General features: G+C 43.5%; 1 protein-coding gene across 2 annotated transcripts in view; it reads right to left on the reverse strand.

Moving 5' to 3' along the window:
• Window positions 1–12,870, reverse strand: part of LOC140736808 (dihydropyrimidine dehydrogenase [NADP(+)]-like) — an 888,868-nt gene that overhangs the window by 458,101 nt on the left and 417,897 nt on the right. For both annotated transcript variants that reach the window (XM_073062742.1, XM_073062741.1), the window contains exon 10: window positions 11,260–11,429. In XM_073062742.1, the coding sequence (XP_072918843.1) occupies window positions 11,260–11,429 (170 nt within the window). The remainder of the gene's footprint in view (window positions 1–11,259; window positions 11,430–12,870) is intronic.

Below are 12,870 nucleotides of genomic sequence, written 5' to 3' on the forward strand. Positions count from 1 at the left end.
CTGGATGGGAGATGCCAGAGAGTAGTGGTGGATAACTGTTTGTCAGGTTGGAGGCCGGTGACTAGTGGTGTGCCTCAGGGATCTGTACTGGGTCCAATGGTGTTTGTCATATACATTAATGATCTGGATGATGGGGTGGTAAATTGGATTAGTAAGTATGCAGATGATACTAAGGTAGGTGACGTTGTGGATAATGAAGTAGGTTTTCAAAGTTTGCAGAGAGATTTAGGCCAGTTAGAAGAGTGGGCTAAGCGATGGCAGATGGAGTTTAATGCTGATAAGTGTGAGGTGCTCTATTTTGGTAGGAATAATCCAAATAGGACATACATGGTAAATGGTAGGGCACTGAAGAATGCAGTAGAACAGAGTGATCTAGGAATAATGGTGCAGAGTGGAATCTGAAGATGGAATCTCATGTGGATAGGGTGGTGAAGAAAGCTTTTGGTATGTTGGCCTTTATAAATCAGAGCATTGGGTATAGGAGTTGGAATGTAATGTTAAAATTGTACAAGGCATTGGTAAGGCTGAATTTGGAGTATTGTGTACAGTTCTGGTCACCGAATTATAGGACAGATGTCAACAAAATAGAGAGAGTACAGAGAAGATTTACTAGAATGTTACCTGGGTTTCAGTACCTAAGTTACAGGAAAAGATTGAACAAGTTAGGCCTTTATTCTTTGGAGCATAGAAGGCTGAGGGGGGACTTGATAGAGGTATTTAAAATTATGAGGGGGATAGATAGAGTTGACGTGGATAGGCTTTTTCCATTGAGAGTAGGGGAGATTCAAACAAGAGGACACGAGTTGAGACTTAGTGGGCAAAAGTTTAAGGGTAACATGAGAGGGAATTTCTTTACTCAGAGAGTGGTAGCTGTGTGGAATGAGCTTCCAGTAGAAGTTGTTAGAGGCAGGTTCGGTATTGTCATTTAAAGTAAAATTGGATAGGTATATGGACAGGAAAGGAATGGAAGGTTATGGGCTGAGTGTGAGTCAGTGGGACTAGGTGGGAGTAAGCGTTCGGCATGGACTAGAAGGGCCGAGATGGCCTGTTTCCATGCTGTAATTGTTATATGGTTATATAGCCACATGATCTAGGCCTTTCAATGGTAACATAGGCTATTTACAGAAAATATTCTTACAAGTAATAAAATGCCAACATGATTGCAACTCATCATGAAAAACTTCCAAGTTCCCCCTCTAGTGTTTGCAAATGTCACTCCATCCAAAACCCACTCCCTTTAAAGCAAACAGGCGATTGCTAAACAAGATAAACAAATGTTCACTAAACGTGATTTTGTTAGATAGCAGATTGTATTTTCAAACTGCACATTCTTTTACTTCTGCTTATGCTTAGGGGGTTTGCTTCAAAATATATTTATTCTCCCTCAACGTGAATATGATCTTTTTTACTGAGGAAACAATCAGTCGTTACCTTCACTCGATTTACTTGCACTGTTACTGTCAAGATAAAATATCCAACAGAACATTCCAACATCATATCTTGAATATTTTCATGAATCCTTGAGACCCAAAGTTTGCGGTAGGCCTTTGTGGTGAAATTTAATGGCGCTGAAGACCAACTTGGTCTGGCTCTGAAACCTGCCAAGGAGACCTTGGCAATAGTGGCATTGTTGGTTACTATGACTTCTGGAAGTATGGGCAACCAACCAAAACTGGTATACTGAAGCAGTAACGTTCCCAAAGGTCAATGCCAACTCTTATTGCCAAGGCTAACTAATCAGGCCACCAATTAGAGACCAAGAGGTTCTGCAGATTCTGGAAATCCAGTGCAATACACACAAAATACTGGAGGAACTCAGCAGACCAGGCAGCAGTAATGGTGAGGAATAATTAGTCTATGTTTTCATGAAGACTGGAAAGGAAGGGGAAAGAAACCAGAACAAGAAGGTGGACAGAGGGGACCTCTATAGATGTGTAGTGGAGAGTATACTGAATGGTTGCATCACAGCCTGGTATGGAAACATCAATGTCTTTGAATGGAAAATCCCACAAAAAGTAGTGGATACCATCACAGGTAAAGCTCTCCCCACCACTGAGCACATCTACATGAAGCATTGTCTATCGTATCTAGTGTCCCAATGTGGACTCCTCGATATTGGTAAGACCCATCATAAATTGGGGAACCACTTCGTTGAGCACCTTTGCTCCATCTGCCAAAAATGGAACTTCCCAATGACCAAAATTTTAATTCTGATTCCCATTCCCGTTCTGACATGTTGGTCCATGAGATCACTCTGAGGATGGAGGAGCAAAACCTTATATTCTGTCTGGGTAGCCTCCAACCAGATGGTATGAAAATCAGTTTCGGCTTCCGGTAAAAAAAATCTCTCACCCTAGCTTCTATTCTCCACTCCAGCCTCTTAGCTCTTCACGCCTATCACAACCCCCTGGTGCCACTCCTCCTCCTCTTTGCCTAATGGTCCACTCTCTTCTCTTATCAGATTCTTTCCAACCCACCTGGCTTCACCTATCACCTTCTAGCTATCTTCATTACCCTCCCGCTACCTTATATTCTGGTGTCCTACCCCTACCTTTCCCACTGTGAGGAAGGCGTTTGACCCAAAACATCGACTGCTTATGCTTTTCCATGGGTGCTGCCTGACCTGCTGAGTTCCTCCAGCATTTTATGTGTGTTGACTTGGGTTTCATTGTATTGTCAAGGAGCTAATTTTATTTTAAGTAACATTCAACGATAGGATTAGGAAGACAGACACAAATTGCAAAACTTTGGTGAATGCCTACCACATTAAAACATAAAGTTTAATATTGCTAACCAGTTGCTGAAGAAATTGTATCTCATTTTGCCTCTGATCAGTTCTTCATTGGTTTTGTTGAATGAATGTTTATACATTAAAAGTCACTCATCCTTAAGAGCAATAATTATTGAATTATGTTCATATAAGTGCTGATTTAACAAAATATACACCACATTAGATTCTATTTAGTTCACATTCCCATTCAAATTGCTATCAAACAAGATGGTTAACAGAACTAGACATCTTTAAGAGGTTATCAAATTAATCCAATGAATTCTAATCCAACTGTAATAATTAAAGAAATCTTTACAAATGCTATGTAGTCTGGCATGGATGTTCCAAATGAGAAACACATTACAATGAACTATAAATAGTCAGTGCCAGTTATTATATATTTCTTTTTCAAAGCAGAAAATATTGGTTACACCATAAAACTAATTTATTATTAGTAGTCAAGATGACCTACAAGAACAGTATAAATTTTAAAGGTCAGTTTACCATCAAACCTTAATCTGACTATTCAATTTCTTGACAGTGCAGATTTACAGTTATTAACAAAATCTTGCTTATCCTCCCACTTTAAATCAGTTACTTCAAATGTATTGAGAAATTCTGTGGCTCTCTTTATGTGTGTGGAACAAAGCAGAATCAGGTTTATTATCACAGATATAAGCCATTAGATTTGTTGTTCGGAGCATCAGTACTGAGCATAAATGAGTACATTAACAAACCAAATTATTTCCCAGGAATCTGTCAAAGGTGTGGCATAGCTAACCGTGTAATAGTGTGGAGGGCTGTCAGAAGTTATAGCGGGACATTGATAAGATGCAAAACTGGGCTGAGAAGTGGCAGATGGAGTTCAACCCAGATAAGTGTGAGGTGCAAACATGTGGAAATCTGCAGATGCTGGAAATTCAAGCAACACACACAAAATGCTGGTGAAACGCAGCAGGCCAGGCAGCATCTATAGGAAGAAGCACAGTCAACGTTTTGGGCCGAGACCCTTCATCAGGACTAACTGAAAGAAAAAATAGTAAAAGATTCTAAAGTAGGAGGGGGAGGGGAATATACGAAATGATAGGAGAAGACAGGAGGGGGAGGGGTGAAGTTTAGAGCCAGAAAGGTGATTGGCAAAAGGGATACAGAGCTGGAGAAGGGAAAGGATCATGGGACGGGAGGCCTAGGGAGAAAGAAAGGGGAAGGGGAGCACCAGTGGGAGATGGAGAAAAGGCAAGGAGTGATTGTGAGAGGGGCAGAGAGAGAAAGAAAAGGGGGGGAAATACATAAATAAATAAATCAGGGATGGGGTAAGAAGGGGAGGAGGGGCATTGACAGAAGTTAGAGAAATCAATTTTCATGCCATCAGGTTGGAGGCTACCCAGAGGGAATATAAGGTGTTGTCCATCCAACCTGAGTGTGGCTTCATCTTGACAGTAGAGGAGGCCATGGATAGACATATCAGGATGGGAATGGGATGTGGACTTAAAATGTGTAGCCACTGGGAGATCCTGCTTTCTCTGGCAGGCAGAGCTTAGGTGTTCAGCAAAACGGTCTCCCAGTCTGCGTTGGGTCTCACCAATATATAAAAGGCCACACCGGGAGCACCGGACACAGTATACCACACCAGCCGACTCACAGGTGAAGTGTCGCCTCACCTGGAAGGACTGTCTGCGGCCCTGATTGGTGATGAGAGGGGAAGTGTAAGGGCCCCCGAATGGTGGTGAGGGAGAAAGTGTAAGGGCATCTGCCTGCCACCCCACTCGGGATAGGGTTCCCCTTGTCCTCACCTACCACCCCACCAGCCTCCGGGTCCAACGTATAATTCTCTGTAACTTCCGCCACCTCCAACGGGATCCCACTACCAAGCACATCTTTCCCTCCCCCCCCTTTCGGCTTTCCGCAGTGATCGCTCCCTACGCAACTCCCTTGTCCACTCGTCCCCCACCCCCCCATCCCTTCCCACCAATCTCCCTCCTGGCACTTATCCTTGTAAACGGAACAAGTGCTACACCTGCCCTTACACTTCTTCCCTCACCACCATTCAGGGCCCCAGACAGTCCTTCCAGGTGAGGCGACACTTCACCTGTGAGTCGGCTGGTGTGGTATACTGCATCCAGTGCTCCCGGTGCGGCCTTTAATATATTGGTGAGACCCAACGCAGACTGGGAGACCATTTCACTGAACACATACGCTCTGTCCACCAGAGAAAGCAGGATCTCCCTGTGGCCTCATATTTTAATTCCATGTCCCATTCCCACTCTGATGTGTCTATCCATGGTCTCCTCTACTGTCAAGATGAAGCCACACACAGGGTTGGAGGAACAACACCTTATATTCCATCTGGGTAGCCTCCAACCTGATGGCATGAAAATTGATTTCTCTAACTTCCATTAATGCCCCTCCACCGCTTCTTACTGCGTCCCTTATTTATTTATTCCCCCCCCCTCCTATTCTTTCTCTCTCTGCCCCTCTCACAATCACTCCTTGCCTTTTCTCCATCTCCCTCTGGTGCTCTCCTCCCCCTTTCTTTCTCCCGAAGCCTCCCATCCCATGATCCTTTCCCTTCTCCAGCTCTGATTCCCTTTTGCCAATCACCTTTCCAGCTCTTAGCTTCACCCCACCCCCTCCTGTCTTCTCCTATCATTTCAGATTTCCCCCTCCCCCTCCTACTTTCAAATCTCTTACTATCTTTTCTTTCAATTAGGCCTGACGAAGGGTCTCGGCTCGAAACGTCAACTGTACTTCTTCCTATAGATGCTGCCTGGTCTGCTGCGTTCCACCAGTATTTTGTGTGTTTTGGTAAGTGTGAGGTGGATCATTTTGGTAGTCAAATATAATGGCAGAAAATAGTACTAATGGTAAGACTCTTGGCAGTGTGGAGGATCAGAGGGATCTTGGGGTCTAAGTTCATAGGACGCTCAAAGCAGCTGCACAGGTTGACTCTCTGGTTAAGAAGGCATAGAGTGCATTGGCCTTCATTAATCATGGGATTGAGTTTAAGAGCTGAGACGTAATGTTGCAGCTATATAGGACCCTGGTCAGACCCCACTTGGAGTACTGTGCTCAGTTCTGGTCGCCTCACTACAGGAAGGATGTGGAAACCATGGAAATGGTGCAGAGGAAATTTACAAGGATGTTGCCTGGATTGGGAAGCATGCCTTATGAAAACAGGTTGAGTGAACTCGGCCTTTTCTCCATGGAGCGACGGAGGATGAGAGGTGACCTGATAGAGGTGTATAAGATGATGAGAGGCTTTAATCGTGTGGATAGTCACAGGCTTTTTTGCGGGGCTGAAATGGTTGCCACAAGTGAACACAGGTTAAAGGTGCTGGGGAGTAAGTACAGAGAAGATGTCAGGGGGATGTTTTGTAATTAGAGAGTGGTGAGTGCATGGAATGGGCTGCCAGCAACGGTGGTGGAGGTGGATACGACAGGGTCTTTTAAGAGAATTTTGGATAGGTACATGGAGCTTAGAACAATAGAGGGCTATGGGTAACCCTCGTAAATTCTAAAGTAGGGATGTGTTTGGCACAACATTGTGGGCCGAAGGGCCTGTATTGTGCTGTAGATTTTCTATGTTTCTATGTAATTTCTAAGTAGGCCCCATCTGAATTGCGCCATTATTACATACTTCTTCCTGTGCTGTTTTAGATAAAAGAGCGCATTTTAAGAGAGCAATTAATTCATAATTCAGAAATATTTTATCCTTCTGTTGGTCTCACTGCCTGTTAACGAATTATTAAAAGTGTAATGACACCCTACTGTAGAAATTGTCAAGGTAAATCGGGTACAGTGTTGACAACATCATAACTTGGTGAAATCATTGATTTTTCAAGGTAGTTAACATCTTGACTACCTAACAACAATTAACTTAGCACCAAAATTTCAACTCATCTATTTTGTGAGGAGGGAGATTATAGATAGTGTTAATACCATCAGAGAAAATAGTCCATATAACTAATGAACTATTAATCAGATTCTATTTAAAGACTTGACCCTTCAATTTTGATGCTATTGTACTTATACAAGAAGAAGTTCAAAGAACAATATACAAAATGCAGGTATGGAAAAGAGTAAACAGTCGACATTTTGGGCTGAGACCCTCCATCAGACTGAGATGGAAGTGGGGAGATTAATTAAATGGTGGGGGGAGGGGAAAGAGGCTGGCAGGAAGGTGATAGGTGAAGCCAGGTGATGGGAAAGGTCAGGGGCTGGAGAAGAAAGAATCGGATAGGAGAGGAGAGTGCATTATAGGAGAAAGGGAAGGAGGAGGGAACCTGGGGGAAAAATAGGCAAGTGAGAATAAGTTAGAGGTAAGAGTGAGGATGGGGAAGGGGGTGGAATTCATGCAATCAGGTTGGAGGGTACCCAGAGGGAATATAAGGTATTACTCCTCCACACTAAGGGTGCACTCATCTTTGCACAAGAAGAGGGCATGGATCGACATGTTAGAACTGGAAAGGAAATCTAAATTAAAATGTCTGGCCTCCGGAAAGTCTGGCTTGTGGCAGATGGTGCAGAGGTGCTCGGTGAAGCAGCCCCTCAATTTACAGCGGGTCTCACCAACATAGAGGCGGCCGCATCGGGATCAAATAGACACAATAGACAGCCCCAGCAGATTCACATGTGAAGTGTTGCCTCACCTGGAAGAACTGTTTGGCGCTCTGAATGGAGGTGAGGGAGGAGGTGTATGGGTAGGTGTTGGTGTATTCGTTTGCAGGGATAAGTTCCTGGAGGGAGATTAGAGGGATCGGACAAATGGACAAAGGAATTGTGGAGGAAGGCGGATGGGTAGATAAAGATATGTTTAGTGGTAGGGTCCCTTCAGAGATGGTGGAAGCTGCAGAGGATAATATGTTGGATGCAGAGGCTGATGGGGTAGTACATAAGTACAAGAGGGACAAAGCAGGGAAGATGGGGTGAGCACAGGTGTATGAGAAATGGAGGAGATATGGGAGAGAGCAGCATCAATAGTAGAGGAACAGAAACCTTGATCTTTAAAGAAGGAGAACATCTCTGATGTCCTGGAATGGAAAGCCTCATCCTGAGGAACAGATGTGGTGGAGGCAAAGAATCTGAGAAAAGGGAATAGAATGTTTACAGGAATTAGAGTGTGGGCAGATATAGTCAAGATAATCATGGGAATCAGTAATTTTATAAGAGATATTGGTTGACACTTTGTCTCCAGAGATGGAGATAGAGAGATCAAGAAAGCGAGGGAAGTGTCAGAGATGGCCCAAGTGAATTTAAGGGCAGGGAGGAAGTTAGAGGCAAAATTAATTAAATTGACGAGCTCAGTATGGGTACACGAAGCAGCACTAATTCAGTTGTCAATGTAGCAGAGGAAGAGTTGGGAAGTATAACCAGGGGAGGCCTCAAACATCGACTGTTCTACATAGCCAACGAAGAGGTAGGCAAATCTTGGGCCCAAGTGAGTGTCCATGACTATCCCTCAGGTTTGGAGAAAGTGGGAGGAGCCAAAGAAAAATTTGTTCAGGGTGCGGACCAGTTCTGCCAGACAGAGGAGGGTGGAGGGGGAGGGGGATTGGTTGGTTCTTCTGTCAAGGAATAAGCAGAGGACTTCGAGGCCTTTATGATGGGGGATAGAAGTGCATAGGGACTGAACATCCATGGTAAAGTTGAGGCAGTCAGGGCCAAGGGAATTGAAAGTTACAGAAAAGATCGAGGGCACGAGAAATATCGTGGATGTACATGGGAGGGAGCTGAACCAAGGAGAAAGATTAGAATTGAGATACAAGGACATGAATTCAGTGAGGTAGGAGCAAACAGAGACAATAGGCCTACCCGGACAGTCCAGTTTGTCGATCTTGGAGTGGAGGTAGAACATTTCACGACATCAGATGTGTCCTCTTTCTTTAAAGAACAGGGTTTCTCTCCCTTTGCTATTGATGCTGCCCTTACCCGTATCTCCTCCATTTCCTGTACGTCTGTGCTTACACCATCTTCCCTGCTTGTAATAGTGATAGAGTCACTTTTATCTTTACCAACCACCCCATCAGCCTCTGAATCCAACAAAATATTCTCTACAACTTCTGCCATCTCCAAAAGGACCCTACCCCTAAACAAATCTTCACCTCACGATCAGGTTTATCTGTGCCTGCTCATGCTGTTTCTATGCCTGATGCGAGAACCTACACACTGGATAGAAGCTTCCTTCACTGTGCTATCAGAATTTGGAAAAGCCTTCCAGATGCTGTGGCTGGAAACATCTGAGACAATAGGGTCCAAGCGTTCAGGAGTCAAGTGCACAAACACCCATCTTCTCTGGGAGGGAAGTCACATGCTTCTTCATAAGCTATCATGAAGGGGACCAGGATAGCAATGCTTGGTTGTCGGCAGGTAGGGTTAATACCTGACTTTCAAGAGCAGTTGTGAGTTATGTTCTGGCTGGACTTAGTCCTTAAACTGCTGGAGAACATTGCGGAAAGATCAGGTGCTGTTTTCTCCCGGTAGGGATTAGTTTTTAGTTCTAAGTGCTCCTTTCATGTTTTGTCACCCTGTAACCTTCTCCTTCAAACTCTCTGAATAATGGAGGACAGCATGTGTATAAATGTCTCTCTCCAGCAGACTTTATCATGATCGACATGACTCCAGTATTTCTACTATATTTTAATGTTTTTTAATTGTACATATGATATATTTATGTTCTATCACTGAGCAGCAGTGAACCATCTGATTGGCCTATCAGAGTTCTCTTTGCAGACTAGTTGACTTGATCAGCATTTCTAATCTGGCTATTGTTCACGATTGCACTTAATAAAAAAAAAACCTCCTCCCCCCTCGGCTTTCCACACAGATTGCTCCCTCCACATTTCTCTAATCTATTCACTCCCTCTCCACTAATCTCCCATCAGGCACTTATCCTTGCATGCAGCCCAAGTGCTACACTTGCCCATACACCTCCTCCTTCACTTCCATCTTGAGTCCCAGGTAGTCCTTCCAGGTGAGGCAACACTTCAGCTGTGAATCTGCTGGGGTTGTATTTTATGTCTGGTGGTCCCAATGTGGCTTCCTTCACATTGGTGATACTCGTCATAAATTGGGAGGCTGCTCTGTTGAACATCATCGCACCATCTGCACAAGCAGGACTTCCTGGTGGCCAAACATTTTAATTCCCATTCCCATTCCCAATCCGGCATGTCAATCCATTGCCTCCTCTTGTGCCAAGATGAGGTCCACCTCAGGATGGAGGAGCAACAACTTATATCCCATCTGGGTACCCTCCAACCTGATGGTATGAATATTGATCACTCCTTCCAGTAAATAAAATCCACCCACCCCCTCCTTTATTCCCCAGTCTAACCTTTTACTTCTTCTCACTGTCTATTACATTCCCCAGTCCCCTCTTCCTTCTCTTTCTCCAATGGTCCACTCTCCTCTCCTATGTGATTCTTCCTTCCCCAGCCCTTGACCTTTGCACACACCTGGCTTACCCATCACCTTCCAGCTAGCCTCTTTCCTCTCCCAACACCACTTCATTTGGGCATCCCCCCCTTCCCTCTCAGTTCTGAAGAAGGGTCTCGACCTGGAACATCAAATGTTCATTGTTTTCCATAGATGCTGCCTGGCCTCCGAGTAGCTCCAGCATTTTGGGTGTTGCTTTGGATTTCCAGCATCTGTAGCTTTTCTTGTGTTTGTAACAAACCATGCTTAGGTTTAAAATAAATGAACTATTAAGTCAAGGAAAGGGAGCAAAATAATTTCAGACCAAAGAAATTGAAGGTAAAGGAAATCACAGATTTTATGACGATGAAGCATCGGCAGATCTAACACAACAGATCTGTCTGGTTAAAAGGGAATATATGGTAGCTAATGAGTCTTGGATAACATATCCTGGAGCTCTACAATGGGAGCACACCACTTTATTGCACAGCTGACTTTATAGAAGTTGCTTCACAAGTCAATGGAGAAAACCGGAACACAGTAATTCATATCCTAACAGAAAGATGGAAACAATAGTGGAAGGTTGATGCACTGACTGTGGGCAAGTATATTGTACAGAACAAACAGCTCAGGACGCGGTACAATACAATAGCAATTACTCAATTAGAACAGGATTCAATCTTGCTGCAGTAAAATAAACTTCCTCAGTTTCTAATGATCAATTCTTGCTATAATTTAGTGACTTCCAAGACAAATTTAAGAATGCTGTTCCTGTATTTACTATAAATTGTATGACTCAAAAACATACTAATTATGACAACGTGCTACTAATTTGATACAAAAAAGACAACTTTATTAGAGATATTTCCTGTGATTTCTAATGGAAACTGAGAAAGGATCAAGAATATTATTTCTGGAATAGAGTTGTTAGGCAAATAACAACTAAGTTGTCTTATGATGATCTTGAGATATTAAGTAACAGGGCACACAACTTAATAAAGAAAATGCTTGCAATCCATGCTCCATCTGGTGAGCCTGATTGTATTAAATCCTGAGTGTTAAAGCTTGTTGAATTTTACCTCCTCTGGGACAGCCCTGATATTGGTAAATCCTTTTCTAAAAACCACAAGCACACGGCGAGCTCCACAGCGTAGTGCAGCCGTTGCACAGTCGAAGGCAGTGTCTCCAGCACCAAGTATGACGACTGAGCCTTGCATTGATGGCAGACCAGGCCGACAGGCGCACATTCCTGAGAGAAAACAAAATGGCTTTGTTTCAGAATGCCAGAAATTGAAGTAATTTCAAGCATCACACATTTTTAATGATTCAAAGTGGCATTTTAAACATGAGCAAACTGTGTGCACATAGGATGAAGTATTAGCGCAATCATTAACATATACACAGTGTATGTCTGCTGGAATTATTCAGAGCAAGCAGGTTAAGATATCACTCAGTGTATAATCACAAACAAGAAAAATCTGAAGATGCTGGAAATCCAAGCAACACACACAAAATACTGGAGGAACTCAGCAGGCCAGGCAGCATCTAGGAAAAGAGTATAGTCAACGTTTCAGGCCAAAACCCTTTGGCAGGGCTGGAGTATAATGTTAATTGGACCAGAGGACTGGTGTATAATGTTAATTTTACAACATACCTTTCTCACAGCTCCAGATGATACCCCCTATTACCTTGCATTATTATGTTTGTGCTCAGCAGCAAAAAGGTATAACTTAAAGATATCAGCAGCTTCTCCCAGATCAGTTTCTATCTGACTCCTAATGGGACTTACTATGATTGCAGAGGTCATCGGAGCTTTATGAAGCACTTTAAGGATTCTGGAGCATGTGGGGGTTCTGTGTTACAAAAGCTGAAAGAATCTGAGGACACTGCATAAACTGGCTGCATTAGCAAGTATTCTGTGGGAATACCGCCTGAAGAAGGGATTGGGAAACGAACGCAGGCAGCATGGGAAGTATTTGAATGCAGGGGGTGTAGAAGGGGATCAGGTTTGTCGGAAAGAGCCCATACGCAGTGTAGGTGTCTAGGAAACAACTCTAAACCTCAGCAAGCAACAACGTTCAAGACACTTGAGCTACAAGTCACTTTGAATAAAATCTGCCAGCTGAAGCCACAAAACTGGGCAGGGATTCCTCTGTAAATGGCTATCAAGATGACCATGACAGTAAACCTTCTAGATTGGGAGTATCACCTTTGAAATCCAGGTAATATTGTACTGGATTTCCAGCATCTGTGTTTATAAGTTATTGAGATCCCCTAGCCAAACTGCATTTTATTCTCCCTTACTGAAAGAGATATGTGGCTTTATGATGATTGTAAGCACTTTCATACCGCATTGGATTCACACCTATTACTTCACAGGCCAAACATGTCAACCATGGCTTATACATGAACTAAAGGAAGCATTCCATTCTCTCAACAATCAGCTCATGTATTATCAAGGGCTGCAAATTATAAAGGTCAGTTGCTGGTATCTGGGTTGCAAGTATGATATCTTAATTCTGCATCAGTCGAAAGCTGAGTTGCATACATACAAACCACAAAGTCGTAGCAGGAAAAGAAGTGGCATCTGCCAATGCCTTGGAACATAGCTCTGGTGTACACCCTTGCACATCTGGCAGGCACATGGTAGACAATCTCACCATTATGCAGGGACACACATTGTGAGCACA

Source organism: Hemitrygon akajei, chromosome 12 (assembly GCF_048418815.1).
Source record: "Hemitrygon akajei chromosome 12, sHemAka1.3, whole genome shotgun sequence".
Taxonomy (NCBI): Eukaryota; Metazoa; Chordata; class Chondrichthyes; order Myliobatiformes; family Dasyatidae; genus Hemitrygon; species Hemitrygon akajei.